The following is a 16,948-nucleotide window of genomic DNA, read 5'->3' as shown; positions in this document are numbered from 1 at the left end:
CAAAAAACACACACACATATGGTATGGTATGGTATGGAAAGTACAAAGTTTCGAGCAGCACAAAAGCACAAAAGCAGAAAAGCATGTCTCGACAAAGTTATGTCGCCACTCTCATTGGGGTATTATTAGAAATTGAATTAGATTTCATTTGGCAGCAGGCAGAACAATCCCCGATCCACTTAAGGTGCAAAAAATTGCTTGGGTGAGACCTTCAATAAGTTGCAGTCATCTTCATTTCATAGCAACGCAAAAAAAAAAATGCACGGCAATCACATTGAAAGTTTGCAATCAAAAAACTTAGCTTTCTGGCCAAATTTGCGTGCCGAAAAAATAACCGTAGCACTAAATAGACTGCAAAGTTGCTTTTGGGCCACCGGTTACCCCGTCCCATTCGCTAATCCTTTTAATTTTGAACTTCAACTTTCGCCGGCGAGCTAGAGAAAATAAGTGGGAAAATAACCGAGTAGCTGCGGAACCAAACATGCGACGCACTCGGCGAAAGTTTTTTAATAACAAGTCCTGTGAAAGGACGAAGTCAGATCCATCGCAGTTATCAGCAAAAGGGAAAAGGGAAGTCAAATTTCTCCACTGCACTGCACTCCACGTACACTGCATACATTTTCCGCTTTGCTGCGATGCCTTGACTTTTGTTGGCCCTAAAAAAGACCGAAACCTGAAACCCAAAACGAAAACTTTCGGCATCCAAAGTGCCCGAGGCGTCCGAGGAATCCTTCTCAACTCATCCGCCAAAGTCCGGCCAGCGAAATGCAAATACAAGTTATAATAATTTCTTTTCAATTTCCAACCAAAGCAAGCACTTAAGGGGATTTTAGTTACAGCGCTGCAATGCAACTGGCCAGAATGGCCAAAATCTGCAGGACACACAAGGATACCATGAATGTGGCTCAGTTTGATGGATGGGGGGCGTATTTGTCATTTGGCCTCATCACTTCTGTGATTGCGCTGAAATTTACATAATTCCAAGTAAACAAGCAATTTCATTGAGAGGTGCTGCGATGGAATTGGAGGGCGGATTTCGGGATTAATAACTCGTTGCTGCTGAAATTGGATACCATGCGGCCGACTGAAGGCCCCGCAGCAAGGACATTTTCGTTGGAAGCGAAATGAGACAAAACGCTAATCAAACACCGAGCACGAAAGTTCAAGAGGTGCACTTCAAGAATGTTTTGAAAAGCTTAATGTAAATTTTCATAGCTAACCTTGCTTAATTCGTCAGTTTTTCCAACTGATTTTCAGGCAGCCAAGAAATTATTGTCAGTTGAAACTTTCACTATTTTTCATTCGATTTTTTCGGGCTAAAATTGCAAAGCACCCGAATTCCACGATATCGCATTGATTTGCTAATTCCATTGCAGTGAGCAAGGTAAGTAAGGCAAGTAACTACTCTCGAACGGGAAAGTTTTTTTTCGCCAGCGATAAAAGTTGCTCCAATATGCGTACTGCTGCCCAGGCAAGTGAAAATAAGTGAGGCGATAAATTCGTTATTATGTTCCTACTTATGTCAACTCGCCTGGCTGCAGCTATATTTGTGTATTGCCGTGTCAAAAGTTATCGCCAAAACGAACCGAACACAGCCCCACATTCCCACCTTCCCCCCCACAAAAACGCCAATCACAAAGTACGTAAACGAAAGCTGCCTCATGGGGCAATAATATTCGTTCGCTTTTTGTGCGCCTGCCATGGTCTCAATTTAATTACTGGGCAGCAGTTAATATTGACAGTAGCCACAGTTCGCCGTAAAAGCGTTTCAGCTGAGCATAAACCCATAAGCCTGTCATGGCCAGGACTCTTTAAAAGCTGTGTGTGTGTGTTTGTGTGTCCTGTTCGCAAACAAACTTACCTATGACCACAACAAACGATGCTTGTACTAGGAAAGAACCCGTAAAGGACATAGGCAAATATTGGGGGAAACACTATTTAAATTTGAAAGCTTAAAATATGTGTTCAGTTTAAGGTACTGAAATAGAAAATAGCCTGTTTGTATTTAGCGTTTTTTGGCGGAACTGGAAAAAATATATATATATATATATATATATATATATATAAACTGGTTGGGGCACAACCTGTCGGGCATTTGGAAACGGTCGAAACTCGAAAATCCTTCCTGCCAACGATGCTGCTGGCAATAGATGATTATTTTATGGGGGCCAAAGCCAAGACCAAAATCCCAATGCAATTTCACTTCTTCGGCTTGCTCTCCTTGGAGACTTGGCAACTTTTAATGGCCTCACTAATACATTTAAGACTCTGCATAAGCTCACACACACACACAAGCACAGGCACATGAAGCGACGAATTCGAGTCCTGTATACAAATAATTACATGGCAAAATATTTACATTTTGGTTTTGGCTTATGCACCAAATAGGCCAACGCAGACGCTGGGGGTTTCGGTGGGGTTTGTGCTTGGGCAGCAACTTTTTGGCCACTTCATATTTCATAAAAACATGCATTATGACTATTTTATGAAGCACGCGCCGAAAACTTTGGCAGGATGCAGGACCCGGGATGCCCGCACCCAGAAGTCCTGTCTCTGCCTCTGCTAGGTATTTATTCGAGTTGCCCAGCCTGTGAGTCCTGAGTCCTGTGTGTCTCTGTGTGTGTCTCTGTGTTTGTGTGTGTGTGTGCTGAGTGTCCTGGCACAAAGCCCCATAAACCGACATCGTTGTGTGTCCCCTGTCCTTGTCGTGGGCCTATCTGCTTAATGGCTCACCGCTTCCAGTGCATCCAACGTGGTGGCCCAAACAAAAGGATACCACATTCATGGCCTGTGGGGGTCACAATTTCATGAGCCCTGAAACTGAAATGGCTCACTCTGGGGCAACAAAACTTGGGCATAGCCGAGCCTGCGTCCGCACACGGTCGTAAATGTGCCAGTTAGAAGTGTAACTGACCTATCCTTGCAAATTAATAATCCGAGCCACTTCGAGTGGCTGGCCATTCGACCATCGGGCATTCGAGTACTGCACCTGACTCGGCCAATTCTCGAAGTTTTGATTGGATTATGCTCGTGCCCAGCATGGATTTCTCAAAGTGACGGGCTCTGGGCAGATTCCAGTCCGTTGAGTAATTAATAAATAGGTGGGTCAAGCAATGGGGCATCTAATTGGGAGGCCAAACAAAGCATTGAATCAAAGCCTTTGCCAGTTTGCCAGGTGATTTCTAAGTTCTCCCAGCTTCAAGTGCTGGCGAGCATGTGGGCATAGTTATATCTGTAGTCTATTCATTAAACACACGCATCTAACACATCTTGCCTTTAATATATATAGTAGAATATTTTATAGAAGATGAATAAAGGGATTAACTTTGCCTTTGAATATAGACCGCAGATTTATCCCATAGTTATCCACTTTCACCGACTGCTGACCGACATTTTCAATTAACTTGTCACAACTGCATAATGTTGCTACCGATAATTGACTTTGTTTGGCTGAAGTTCATCAGAGCATTTGCCGTGGTAATGCAACTGGCCGAGGATTCGAGGCTCATCATGATGCTGGTCAGCTGCACAATGGCCGTTGCCTTTATCCTCAATGTTCATTCAGGAAGAGCTATCTTTTGGGATGTGGTCAATACACTGGCCAACCGGAGGCTCAAATCCAAGCTGGACCGACAGCCATCGCCAATTGATATACCAAAGAACACAGTGATCAGGAGGCAACTAAGGCTGCCCTTGAAGTGGACGCACTACGAGGATCTTCCGATGGCGACGGTGCTGGAAAACAACGGACGCACTGTGATCATGCGGATATACACGGCGATCAACTTTATGCCTCATCTCAGTGGAGCCGAGTTGCTAGGTAGATACCACTTTGTGGAGGCGATCTTCAAGTGGGGCAGCCTGAAATCCGAGCACTCAATTGGCCAGCAGCAATTCTGCCTGGAGATGCAGGCCCTTCATCGATGCAACCAACTAAAGGGCAACTTGGAGTACCTCACCTTGTCCTACCTATTTGCGCTCAGTTCCGTGAAGAACGAGCAACTCAAGCAGATCTGCGACCAGCTCAGGTGGATCCTGTGGCCAGGATCTTCGATTGAGCTGCCACCCTTCCATTTGGAATCGCTACTACAGCCATTCGGAGCTGGTCACTACTCCTACCTCGGCACCTACGACAATGGCGACGTCGTGCTGCCCACCACCTGGCTGATCAACCCGACCATCTCCACGATCAGCTCGCGTCAGTTGGCCCATTTTGAGGGGATGTACGGCAAGGATGGCAGCACGAACTGGAGCAATGGTCGGCAGGAACAGCCCTTGGGCAGTCGTAATGTGTACCTTAATCTCTAATATATCCTTAATAAATAAATCACAACCATCACTACTACTACTTTTAAGTACTTGGAACTTTGTCAACAGTTAAGTAAAGGATTAATCTCAAATTCGTTACGCAGACTGAACTTTTTCTAGCAGTTACAAATAAAACCTCTGATTTTTCATGCACTACCTTTGCAAGTTGAAACTTTAATGCCGTGCGACGTGCATGGAAATGCGGGGAGCTCAAGAGTCCTTCCTTCTCGAGGAGCAGTTAAGCAATTCGGTTCGTGATTCGCACCCCATGAGCAGTCAGTCAGCCAGTCCATCTGCCTTTGAGCTTGAGTCCAAATGCTGGCCAGCTAGTTGCCCTGTTGACCGACTGTCTGCAGGTGCAGCCAGGCAAATAGTCAAAGAGGAGCAAAGGGGAGCAGAGGGGAGCAATAGGGGAAGCAAAGGGGAAGAATCCTGGCCAGGCACGAGCCAAACTGGGGAATTTGTTCATTTCGTTTCGGGGCTGGGCAAAAAGAATCGGAGTATGCCTTGCAGCTGCAATTGCTAAAACAGTTGCGAAAATTTTCGAAATTAATTTTCAATAAACGCCCGCTGGCCAAAAAAGAGGGAATCAAATACTGATTGGCTAAAAGTTGCGCTGAAAATCACTTTGAATGGTTTTGGCGAGGCAACCTGAAACTGAACGATTTGGCCCAAAAGCGAATCGCAAAATTCCGGATTTGGGTATGGGATGAAATGGATGGAATGGGTTGGGTTGCGATGGGAATCTGGAGAAGGAAGGTACTCGCTTATTGACTTGGCCAACATCGCCCACTTCCACCGCAAAAAGTAGCCCCACTGAAATGGAAGGGCAGCATAGTTGGCTACTTCAAAAGCGGCGCAAATTGTTCCTGCGTAGCCAGGAATGCCTTCGCACGAATATCAAAAGGATTAGCTTGGGCTGCAGAGGTCCTGGAGGCCAGAATATAAATATATATGTATGGATGTATATATACCTTGTCGCCGGCAGACATTTTCAACTGGCAACTCCCATTACGATTTATTTCAGGCGTAAAACCAGCTAAGGAAATACTTGCGGCGAAAGTTTTAAATAATTGTTGACGTAACGAACCATATAGAGGCGGCGTTGCTGGTGGGCGTGGCACAACGCAGAAAGCAAAACAATAGGCCAGCAAAAGGAGCGGTTTCAGTGGCTACAACAGGACAACCAAATAGTTTTCGCTCGGCAAATTGTTTCAAGTTGCGCCAGGCATCGTTCACTTATCCATATAAATATATACATATATATATATATTTGTATATTTGTTTAAATAAGTATGAACTGTTGTTCTCGAGTGGCTGGCGCTGCAGTTCAAATCGCAAATCCAGCCATCCATTTAGCCCAGTTCTGCCCATCTTGGCCGCTTAGCCGTAAGCAGTTTGCAAGTCGAGCAATTAAAACAAGTTGCAAACAATTTCCATTTAGATACAAATAACAAGTTACTACCAGTTGCACATGACTGCTCGAAAGCGATGAGTGTGAATTTGTGACAAGAGCAGAGTCGATGTCAATCACACTCTACTGATATTCCAGAAAAAATCCAGAGAAGCTTGCAGCTTGTTTGTTTTATTAATGATAATGATAATTACCAGTAATTGGCACGTGACAAACACTCACTAGACTTGTTTACGAATCTCTTCCAATCGAGGAGTTCAAACACTGTACAAATACCTGTTTTTACACGTGCTTTTTTCCAGCGAATTGTATACCAGCAGGCTTTTAATTATCTGTTATTTCAAATTATTCTTTATTAACTAGTATTAACTTCAAAAGGTTCTTGACTTTACGAATTCAGTTGTTTTTTCCACTTTTGATTAGCTGCAACATTATATTGCACGTGCTTAAATAATAATGCCCCACGTTTGATCATAAAAGTTGATTTTATAATCAGATTACTTGATTTTTGAATATTATTACTTTTTGATGACGAAATTTGTACTGACATGAATCAACTTCACTTTTGTACCTTGCTCATCAGAATTTTATTTATAAGGTGTGATAATTCTTTTATACATCACTCCCACATCATCAGTGATATTAATATTGTAGTAAATAAGCAAAGTTTGTTTAGGTAATTTAATGTTTTTATTCAAAAGTCCAAATGGGTAGGCAAATGTGTGGGGTCAACATTGTTCTCCAATCCTAACCAGTGCGGATGTACTGGGTGTTGTCGGTCTGGATGAGCACGGTTCCAGCTGTGATAGGTTGCATAAAATCATTATTAATATTTTAATATATTAATAATTATTTATTATTTTAATTTATAACTTAACACTTACGTTGGGGAACGGGCTCAGCGTTGGCGAGGGCAGCGAGCATGGCCAAGAGAAGGGCGGCGGCTTGGAAGAACTTCATGTTGATTCCTGAGGTTTGCTGGTTGTTGGTTAACTTGGTAATACAAGTGAGCTACTGATGCCCCATCAAAGTTCCAGAGCTCTTTTATAGCACTGCAATTAGCCTGAGATCTGGGCTATTCCAAGCTGGGGGATTGCACAGGTTAAAAGATCGGCTTAATCTCTTCGCTCGTCAATCAGAGGTTCGTTTGTTTGTTGTTCACGTTCATGCAATGCGATTCAGGTGAAGCGAGAACCTGTCGGGATTTTCTACGCAATTCAATTAATGCCGGCTACTGACACTCGACTATTAGAATAACTGGATCTGGAACTGCGAACATCGCAGTATGCAATCCAGTTTGGTTTGTTTGCCAGGAGTTTCTCCTGGAAAAGGTCGTTAATGGTTTTTACTCGGAAACTGTCGTTTTTATATGTGCAACAATGAAAGAGTCCCATTGTATTCGCTCTGGTTTTGCCCCAGAATTGTAGGTTTTTCATTCATAGCGCCCATTTGGCATCGACTTCTTAGTCGTTGTGAAAGGGCAAGATCGATTTATTTTACATTAGAATTCAGTTTTTTTGGGGGCTTAGTAATTCACCTTAATACAAACTTTCGATAATATAATAACTACTTTCAGTGATATTTCATTTTAATGCTTTTTCCGTGTAATCTAACTGATTATAATTAGTAGTATTTTTATTATAGTGCATTCGTACATAAAGCAGTACAATAATAATCGACTTCAGGTTGAAAAATAATAACACAAATGTATCAAGTTTTATAAATATATATATTTTTATTAAACATATGCGTGCACTCACTATTACTTATTACAATTACTTATTATTATTATAAATTATATAGTATAATTTTTGCTAGGGTGCTAAACAAAGATGCTCTGTGATTCGCATTTGATTCGCACCTACAACAATTCAAAAAACCTTTATCTCGTGGCAACGCATTTAGTAGTATTCCCTCGTATCAGCTACAAGCGCATTTTCAGCTCAGATGCGCTTTATTTCTGATCGTGACCCTGGGGAATTAGTTCCCCCATTGGAAATTCCTACTTTCAAAGCTCCCAGCTGGCGTTCTGTATATAAGCGCGGTCTCCCCGGTTCGCTAATCAAAGTAGAATTTGTATTCACTCTGTAAACATGAACTGTCTGAAGATCTGCGGTTTTTTCTTCGCGCTGATTGCGGCTTTGTCAACGGCGGAGGCTGGTGAGTACATATAAATGCAATCTTAAAAATCGTTTTTCACTTATCAGCATTTCGTTTGTAATAGCCACCCAAGTCATTAATGCTGGCGGACATACGTTGGTTCAAACTGATCGCTCGCAGTATATTCGCAGAAACTGAAAAGAAACTCAAATTGATTAATTGATTAAGGAAATAAAAATGTGTTAACGCAGAAAAGCTACGTTTATTGTTTATCACTTGAAATTTGAAAAGTGCGCGCACTTGGAGAGCAAGGGTCACACTGGGCAAATATACTAGATTTACTACATTTTCCGTTCTGGTGTGCACACACTGAAAGTGATCTCAGCTGATCAGCTGTTTGAAAAACATAAATAAATTTTAGTTTAAAAACCGGCATACAATCTACACAATTGTGAGGGATTTATGCAGCTTCAGGTAAATAGTGGTGTATTTTCAGCGACAAGTGATTGAAGCAAGCTGAGAAATGGTGTTTATTTGTAAAGAGTGAAGGAATAAGTACAATAAAATTGAAAATTATATTCAAGAATAAGGAAGACCCTTTAAATGGTCTCCTTTGAATATAACTTTCATTTAAAGATCAATATGTTTTAAAATATTTTCAAAAATATCCGTAGTTGAATGTAAAAGCAACCAAGACAAATATTTAAAAATACGCAACATATGTTGTCCTGCCAGGACTTTATACCAAAATATACAAAAGGACATCGCATGAACCTAAAGAATTGTAAGTAAATTAGCTTATTAAAAAAAACCCATTTACTTACCTGGATATCTCCCTTTTTTTAGGTGTTAAATTGCAAACTGTATTCCATGCACATTTTCTTTGTACTTTACTGAAAACGCTTTAAACGTGCAATTTACGTATTTTATCAGCGCCTGGCGAGCTGACTTTTAAACCGGCGACGACTTCCCGGCTGCTGCATCTTATCGCCGGTCAATAAATGTGCATAAATGCGCCCACAGCGCAAATAGCGAGAGGAGAGGAGTGGTGGTGCAGCAAGGAGCAAGGTGCGAGGAGCAAGGAGCGAGGAGAGAGGAGCAAGTGGCAAGGAGCGGCAGCGGCAGCCGCAGAAACAGAAACAATAACAATCGTAAAGCCGCAGGACTCGACCACAACAAGCCACAATCGGCAATCATCAACACTGGCGCGCCGCAGACCAAGCATACCAAGCAGACCGAGCAGACGGAGCAGAAGGGGTCAGGCGTTAGAGGTCGGAGTTTGGAGGAGCGGGAGAAGGAGAAGGCGCTCTCTGACGGCGCCAGTTGCATTTTGACAACGACAACGAACCAGAAACACCCGCGCACAGGCCATGACAGCCGCAGGAGGAGGAGACTGCTACCCGGGAATGGAAATGGGAGTGGGCCAAAAACTAAAGCTTAGGGCTCAGCTACAGCCGCAGCCCCAGTGGATGGCCAAGAATCTGCACGCCCTGCTGGATCTGCCCGCGGCGATGGAACTGCGCCAAATTGAGTTGATCTATCGGGCGGAGGGTAATGCAAATTTGGTGCTCGCCCTGCCGCAATTTAAAAAAGTTTTACGTTTGCCAAAAATGATATCCAGCAGACTGCGCCAGGTGGCGCACCAGCGGCATGAGCCGGCGGATGAGGTTGCGCGGCCGGAAGGGCAGCGTGTCGCAACTGAAAAAGGTTCGTATACACGAGCCGATAAAATGGATCCTTCGTGTTCGAAATTAGTTCATGTACTAGGTATACTTACTGTTAACAATATGTGCTGTTAAATTGCAACTAAATTCAATAACTTGTCTATAGTTATATGAGTTGTATAAAGACACAAACAATTTCCCAGTTTATCATATATTTCTCCAAGTGCCAGGCAGAGCCTGTTATTGTTAGCTGGGCTCGCTGGAGCTTTCCTTTTTTGTTGGACCGGAAATGGTTGCGTGCAACTTCAAACACCCAGACAAGCTGCTGCTTCATCTCCCGGCCACTTGGAGCATTGTGCTCCGGTTATTGCCTGCCTGGTTGGATTTTGACCCACCGCCAACCGCCACCCACTTCCTTTTCCCTTTGCCCTTTCGGGTATCTCTCTATCTCTCTGTGCATCTTTTGGCCATTGCATCAAATGTGTTTATTTCATTTATCCACATCTCTCCTTCTATGTTGCCTTGTGCTCCTCCACCTCCTCCTCCATCTCCACCTCCGACTCAATCTCCAGCTGGCGACTTGACAATGCCGGATTTTATGGCTTATATCGGGATAATGCGCCGTCTATTAGGAAATGAGTTTGTCTGCGGAGCGGATATTGTTGCCATACCAAAGGAAGACGATAGATTCTGGATAAACGAGCACATACGCGACCAGAGACCGGGTAAGTGCACTGTGCAAAAATAACTATCTTCATTTGGCTATTACATCATAAGCTTGTGCACAAAAAACAGAAACATTCCCATAAACTAATTACAAGGGCATTCTATGATATCACAGATTTTTTTGGTACGGAAAAGGAGCAAGCTGAAGATTTTTCTAACCAAGATGATCACCATCTTGTGATGTACCTTTACGCGAATCTAAGTTATTAGGTTACTTTAAACCTATTTATTTTCTGTGCAGGTGTAGTTACGGTTTGCTAAAGCGAAAAACAATTCACCGATGGAGCCTTTCCAAGCGGATCTTCACTGTGGCCTTTTATATTAGCGCCATCCCGCTGTGGTAGCAAATTTTGTATGCGAGCAGCTTTTGCTGCAGTGCCTCCCTTTTGGCCTTTGCCTTTGCGATTGCAATAGCGCTGCAGCCGCCCTTTTCGTCCTGGCCGCCATCCAAAGCCTTTTAGAGCCACTGCAATCAATCATAAACGAGCGTTTTAGTGCCGCATCCCACGACCCCTCAATCCCGTGACCCCACTGCCAGTTCCTTTCACTGACTCCCACGATGGGTTGAGGGATCCTTTTGCTCTAGTTGCAGTCGCAGTTTCAGTTTCAGTTTCAGTTGGTGGCTGTGGACCAGCCCGCCCGTCCACATGGGACTGATTAGTGGCGGACGCCGTAGTCGTGGCCATATATCAAAATCGGGCTTATGCCCGGCAGCCAGCAACAGGCTGCCCGCTGCAGAACTGCAGAGCTGCAGAGCTGGCCAGCGATTTATCATTCACCTTCGCATCCTAACCCACCTAGCCGCCATCGGCGTCTATATATCAATAATCGCCGGATGCTGGCGCTTGCACTTTACATTCATTCGGCTATGGCCATCCCATCCCATCTCATCCCATACCATACAGTCATGGCATGGCCCAATTTTCCTGACTTTTCCGCCATTCACTCCTGTGTGTCTGTGTTTTCCAACCCGTTGCAGTTTCGCGTCTGGATAAGGAATTTGTGGGGCCATTCGGCCTGCTGCTGCCAGATGTGACCCAATTGCCTGCCACGTTCGATGTTTTACTTGCCAATTTACAGGTGAGTTGGTCGTCGTCAGCTGCTCCAGCCCTTGATATAGATCCTGTTCATGCTCCTGCTCCTGCTGCTGTGCCTTTCTCCTGGCAACGGAATGCTGAGGCTGCTGTGTTTGGGCGGAGTCGTGTGGCTGCTGCTCCTGCTGCTCCTGCTACTGCTGCTGCTGTCCAAATAAATTGTGTATTTCGTACAAGGACAATATTGGCATTTTTGGCCATATGTGCTGGACACGTTAGCCAAAGCAGCCGCCGTGCCACAGCTCCAGCTGCGGCGTAGTTTGCCTTTGTGCCGCGCCATCGGACGGCTAACAAACCCACCAGTGCCACCTCCATCTCCATCCCTCCATCCAAATTCGCAGCTAAACCCTGGTCGAGGCCCATAAATCAGCGGTTCTTTGTTTTGAATTAAAGTGGGCAACAGTGTAAACACTTTGTTGGCGTTACTTGCGACCGCCAACGCGCCCCAACCCAATAGCCACTGGCCAATTCGATTCGTTTCGATTCGTTTCGTTTGGGTTCTGAATTCTGGGTTCTGGGCTTTGGGTTTTTGGACTTGTGCGGTTATAAAAGATGCCGAAATTGCTTTGAAAGTGCCGCCATAGCTGCAAGTTTTATTACACACCCCACACGTTACATTGGGTAGCTTAGCTAGTAGGTGGCACACGTGGTGGTCAGCTGCTCACCCCTTACATGAGTTTAGGGTACACCCCCATTCGATCATCTGTCGCCCGGCAATCCCTATTTTTTTTTTTGCAATTTTTTGGCTATTTGTTCGCCGTGCTCGGTGGGTACATATTGAATTTATGGCTTTGGTGCCAAAGCATTGACCGAAATAAAATTGCCAGCAAAGGAAACAAACAGCCAGTGGAGCAGGGGCAGCTCAAAAAAAAAAAACAAAAAAAGAGGCCATAGAAAGTGGTACATATGTATGTATATAAAACGTGGCCATAACTAAGGCCATATTGTGTGTGTTCCATCGCACAGAGCGCATTGCGGCTTGCGGGCGGAAAAAATGAGGTGAAAAAGGTGAGCGCTGGAGAAGAGAACAACGCTTTAATTGCGGCTTTAAATGTTAATTTTCAATTTCAAGTTGGGAAGCGCGAATGGAGAACTCCGTCCATGCCGTGCCGGCCGTCGGCTTCATAACTCATCATACAATCAGCGCAACAACTTTTGTTTTATGTCACAACAGCAGCAGAAACAGGAGCTGGAGCTGGAGCTGGAGCAGCGATAACCTGGCCAAGGACCCCGATCCCAAACCATGCGAAACCGTGGTAGCTTTATTCATGATGGTTGCTTCCCTTTTTTTTCCCTTGTTTTTTGTTTTGTTCGTGCTGCGCTCGTCGCTGCATTTTCAAGTCAAAATGGCATCAACGGCGGTGCAAAAGTTCGCGGTACACGGCAGGCATAATATTTCATGGCAGGACATGCCGGCACCTTCCTTTTACTCCATTTCATCGGAATCGCGGGATCGGGGGATCAGGGGAATGTGGCAAAGAGGCAAAGAGGCAAAGAGGCGAGAGCAAATAAGCGAAACGATATAATTTTGCAGGCAAAGGGCACAACAGGAGATGAAGCAGGAGTTGGAAGGACGAGAAACAGGAGCGCTGTCCGTCGTCTGGGCGATACATATGCCATCGAAATAAAACCCAAACAAGGCTGGCTCCAGTTGGCAAGTGATGTCAACGATTTATTTGATTTAATGCCATCGGGGGCAGTGACAAAGCCAAAGGAGACGCCCCACAATCAGGCGGAGAACGAACCTTTGGCCCGGGAAAAGTGCTGGTGTCGCTTTTGCAGCATGCAACTGCTGAAGGTGAGTGAGGATGGGACGTAGGTCGTCTAAGTTACTCATTCACTACTACCTTCGACAGCTGCACAATGAGAAAATCAAACGTTTGAGCCACTACTGTCCGCTGGAACTATTCTCTGGGTATGTCAGCGAAACCAGCCACCATCCAACAGTCACCAACCAGGAACCAGGAGTCCACCTTGCCACTCGGCACGAGGAGCAGGCAGCTGAAGGCTGCTCCTTTGGCACGAACATCGAGTCATAAATTTCAATCTGCTCCATTTGCGTGTCCTGTCGTGCTTCATAATTCCAACACTTTCGGTTACTGTTTGCCACTCCTTCTGCTTTAGTGCCCAGCTCTTTTTGCTTTTACTTTGCTCTTTCTTGTATCTTTTTGTATCCTTTTGGACACTGAATGCTCCGGACGTTCCTGGGTCCACTTCAATTGCAATCCCAGCCCGGCTCAGCACAGCTCCAGTCCCCACTCATTCGTTTATTTGCGGCCCGCTGTTTCAAGTCATGCGTGCATCCGTGCACAAAATTCAATTTGCTTGCGCTTTCATTCCGGTTTACCGCTTGCTCCGCATCCGCCGTGGACTCCATGGACTGCGTGGACTCCGTCGCCGGATTTTATGGATCTGGCGGCCTTCTTGCCCCGTGACCCCTCGAAAATTGTTGCCAATTCGTTGGCCTTTGTTTCGGGCGCAACATCTTCCATATATCCCATATGCATATACATAAGATTTAAAAGTAATATTCATACGTACAGCACGCGACGAAACTGAATGGCCTGCTCAACTGGAATCGCAACTTATAATCGCTATATTTGAACTTAGTAAAATTGCATTTCAAGTATTTGTCAATCATTATTGATCGTAACTCCATTTTTAGTCAATGCTTAACTGCAGATGATTCAGCTTTTAAGCTTTACTTAAATCATTTTGTCCAGATTTAGCTTTACCATTCATACGCCCTATAGTTATTGACCACACTGTACAAGAGACATGTCCGCTGATGTATTTTCATTGGTTCTTTTCCCTGCTTTTAGTACACCCAGTCGTATGCTCGATGCCTTGGATGCACTTCTCGCCTGCCCGCAAAATAATTTACGTGTGTTTCAGAACAGCAATTTAATTTATGGCGATCACGCGAATTCGATTTCCTTCGATGAATTGAGCTCGCGTGTCTTTCCCGGGTAAGTCAGTTGTGTTTTTCAATAAATTCGACTTGCCTGTATACCGAAAATCAGATACAAATGTGGGCTAATCTCGCTTCGAATGATAATTCTTAGCGATTTCATAGATGGGCAGAGAGAACTTTTTGGTGTTTGAAAAATGTATCTTTGACTTTCATTTCTCTGGCAAACAATTCAATTCATTTGGGCCAAATTGTACAGCACTTTGAGCCATTCAAACAGCTCTTATAATTACTTTCTATGCGAGTCACTCCCTTTCGGACATAAATTTTCATGAGCAGCGGAAGCAAACTCTGAACCAGTTTCGGCCACACGCAAATATTCAATAAATAATGCAAGAAGCAACAGCCAAACACAAATTCTCGAGTGCCAAATGCCAACATCGCCATTTTCCGGGCTGCATCCTCCTCTCCTCTCCTCCCCTCCTCTCCTCTGCACCCCACCTGGTTTTCAACTTTTCCTCAAACCCAGCTCTTTCACTATGTTTTTCCATGGCCGTGTCGCTTCAACACCTTTTGGCACCACGATGACAACGCCGACAACGACCACACGAAATGGGAATGCGCATTGAAAACGCTAACAAACAAAATTCAACCAATGCCAACGCCATCGCCATCGCCATCGCCAACGCCATGGCCATAAAATCTCTGAAATTCTCCAGTGAAATTATGGTGCTTATAAAACATTTGCTGGTGGCCTGCCTGCTAAGGGAATACGAGGTAAGACGCACTGGAAAAATAGCCACAGTTCTACTAAAATATGTCATACATATGTACCAAGGTTTAAGCACAATAATGCTGTTCAGAATAGATATAGATAATAAATAAATTTAACCTTCTTAAATACTTCTTACTTCTTAAATATAGCTATATGTATATGTTAGGTTATATTTATTGATCTGAGTGCTGGCTCAATTGTAAAACTGTTATTTCCCCTTGAAAGTGAACAAACTATGTGATATCATTAAAGTGGAAATAAGAAGCTTATGTCTATGGCTCGATTTCTCTCCGTGCAGGACCCGGAATCCAACCGAGCAGAGAGCTCCAATCAGAGCCAGAAGCAGAAGCAGCAACCGGAGCCGGAGCTGGAGCAGCTGAATCAGAATCGCGTTTCGATTGCAGCAACGGAGACAAAGGAAGGAGCTGGTGGAATTGGCGCCGCTAATGTTGTCCTGCCATTGGGGGGCAGGGCGGCCGCCTCTGTCGTCACTGCCGGTCAATTCTCGACGAGGACAAGAGCAGCTGCTGCAACAGCCACGACCCAAAGGTACACAAAAGTGGCCAGAATGGAAACAACAATCACTAAACCAGCAGCCACCTCAATGGCAGGAGCAGCAACCAGCAGCCAACTGTCCGGCAATGTGTTGGCAATGGCAACGGCAACGGCAGTGGCAGTGGCAGTGGCAAGTGCAGCTGGAACGGAAACAAAAACGGAACCGGAAACTCGGGCTGAGGCTGAGGCTGAGGCTGCTAGTACGACAAGTCGGAACGTGAATCAGAATGAGAGCCAAAAACTGAATCGGAATGAGCCTGCGAATCAAACTCAATCACAAGACAGCAAAGCGGAAATATTGCGCTTACCAAAAAATTGTGTGCTGCAAAAAATTTTGAATTTGCAATTGCTGGTAAAGGTAAGCCAACCAACCAATCAAACAGCTGCCCAAACTGTGCTCCTCTGTCTTTGTCCGTTTGGCTTTGTTTATTTTTCCTGCCCCCCGAGGAACCTTGGCATTTGCAGATAGTACGAGTTGGTTTCTGATGCCCTAACAGGTGGAGCACTTCCAACTTTTTAGAAGACTGGCTTATCAGATTATTAAAAATATATATAGTATATAGATAGTTAAACTACTTTGTAATCAGTGCGATACTGTGTTGAAGCTACTTGAGCTTACTGCTGTGCAAGTTAAGGCGTATCTGTAGAGTATCCAAATATCTGGGCCAGAAGGCTGAACTTCCTTGACTTCATTTTTTCCAAATGCCCAGGTGGGCAGAACGTTGTAAGTTCACTCGGAGTGGCGGCTAAATGGGCAATGGATGGCGGCCAAGTGGCTTTGTGCAGTGCGAGTAACGATTCTTGGCAATTGCAGCGCCACTTCGACTTCATGTGGCAGTCCGGCTACTCCGACCACTCCCGGCCCACTTACAACTCGCTCCGGGGTCTCTTGGCCGCCGTCGAAGGAGCAGAAGAGGAGGCGGAATTGGAACCGGATGAGGAGCAGGCTTATATGGTCGGAGCCACGGCGCTGGATTGCTCGATTATGTTGACGTTTCAGGAAATCGAAATCAAATGCGAAACCGATTGCCGCCCGGCTGACCAGAGGTAAGTAGTACTATCCACACAATGCCGCCTTCCTCGTGCTAATCGAATTCCCAATCCCCAGCAGCTATGCGGCACTGCAGCCTTGGTGCGTCTCCCTGCTGGGTCATCACTTTCTAACCAAGCTCTGCGTCCTGGATTTGGATCCCAAGCCCGACAGTCACTTTCATAAATTCATAGCGCAGACACGTGAAATTGAAAAGTGCCGTCGAGCATTAAATTAATTAATAAACTTTACACCCAACTAAAAGCAGCATGCGTCGACTGTGTAGCTCTGAAAACTGTGCTACAGTTTCCTCTTCAATACAAATTTAGCTGCTTTTTTTGCGTTGCAGCTTTGGCACTTCTTTCTATAGC

At 44.8% G+C, this 16,948-nt stretch overlaps 4 protein-coding genes across 14 annotated transcripts; 3 read left to right on the top strand and 1 right to left on the bottom strand.

The window, feature by feature from the left end:
- Positions 1-1,234: 1,234 nt before the first annotated feature.
- LOC6530738 (carbonic anhydrase 6) lies at positions 1,235-4,339 on the top strand. 2 transcript variants are annotated; one of them, XM_002091592.3, is made up of 2 exons: positions 1,235-1,384; positions 3,363-4,339. In XM_002091592.3, the coding sequence occupies exon 2, from the start codon at positions 3,421-3,423 to the stop codon at positions 4,306-4,308; it is 888 nt and encodes a 295-aa protein (XP_002091628.1). In that variant the 5' UTR covers positions 1,235-1,384; positions 3,363-3,420; the 3' UTR covers positions 4,309-4,339. The 2 variants fall into 2 exon arrangements, with proteins under 2 accessions (XP_002091628.1, XP_015051826.1); XM_015196340.2 differs by having other exon boundaries at positions 3,343-4,339.
- Positions 4,340-6,389: 2,050 nt separating this feature from the next.
- Positions 6,390-6,766, bottom strand: LOC6530737 (daisho1). Its single transcript, XM_002091591.3, has 2 exons — positions 6,607-6,766; positions 6,390-6,522 (listed from the first exon to the last, which is right to left on the bottom strand). Exons 1-2 carry the CDS (start codon positions 6,680-6,682, stop codon positions 6,470-6,472), a joined length of 129 nt encoding a protein of 42 aa, XP_002091627.1. The 5' UTR covers positions 6,683-6,766; the 3' UTR covers positions 6,390-6,469.
- A 987-nt stretch (positions 6,767-7,753) lies between these two features.
- LOC26534869 (daisho2) lies at positions 7,754-8,081 on the top strand. The gene is made up of 2 exons (XM_039372165.2): positions 7,754-7,882; positions 7,947-8,081. The coding sequence occupies exons 1-2, from the start codon at positions 7,816-7,818 to the stop codon at positions 8,018-8,020; spliced, it is 141 nt and encodes a 46-aa protein (XP_039228099.1). The 5' UTR covers positions 7,754-7,815; the 3' UTR covers positions 8,021-8,081.
- A 72-nt stretch (positions 8,082-8,153) lies between these two features.
- On the top strand, positions 8,154-16,872 carry LOC6530736 (inositol-pentakisphosphate 2-kinase). 10 transcript variants are annotated; one of them, XM_039372154.2, is made up of 12 exons: positions 8,154-8,296; positions 8,497-8,606; positions 8,756-9,529; positions 10,059-10,211; positions 11,192-11,292; positions 12,841-13,104; positions 13,163-13,221; positions 14,129-14,275; positions 14,937-14,994; positions 15,291-15,905; positions 16,362-16,594; positions 16,656-16,872. In XM_039372154.2, the coding sequence occupies exons 3-12, from the start codon at positions 9,193-9,195 to the stop codon at positions 16,813-16,815; spliced, it is 2,127 nt and encodes a 708-aa protein (XP_039228088.1). In that variant the 5' UTR covers positions 8,154-8,296; positions 8,497-8,606; positions 8,756-9,192; the 3' UTR covers positions 16,816-16,872. The 10 variants fall into 10 exon arrangements, 9 of the variants coding, with proteins under 9 accessions (XP_039228088.1, XP_015051827.1, XP_015051829.1 ...); XM_015196341.2 differs by having other exon boundaries at positions 8,669-9,529; positions 16,659-16,872; XM_015196343.2 differs by having other exon boundaries at positions 8,669-9,529.
- The last annotated feature ends 76 nt before the right edge of the window (positions 16,873-16,948 follow it).

Source organism: Drosophila yakuba, chromosome 2R, assembly GCF_016746365.2.
Source record: "Drosophila yakuba strain Tai18E2 chromosome 2R, Prin_Dyak_Tai18E2_2.1, whole genome shotgun sequence".
Classification (NCBI taxonomy): domain Eukaryota; kingdom Metazoa; phylum Arthropoda; class Insecta; order Diptera; family Drosophilidae; genus Drosophila; species Drosophila yakuba.
The sequence above is the reverse complement of the archived record's forward strand: the minus strand, read 5'-3'. Positions and strand labels throughout refer to the sequence as shown.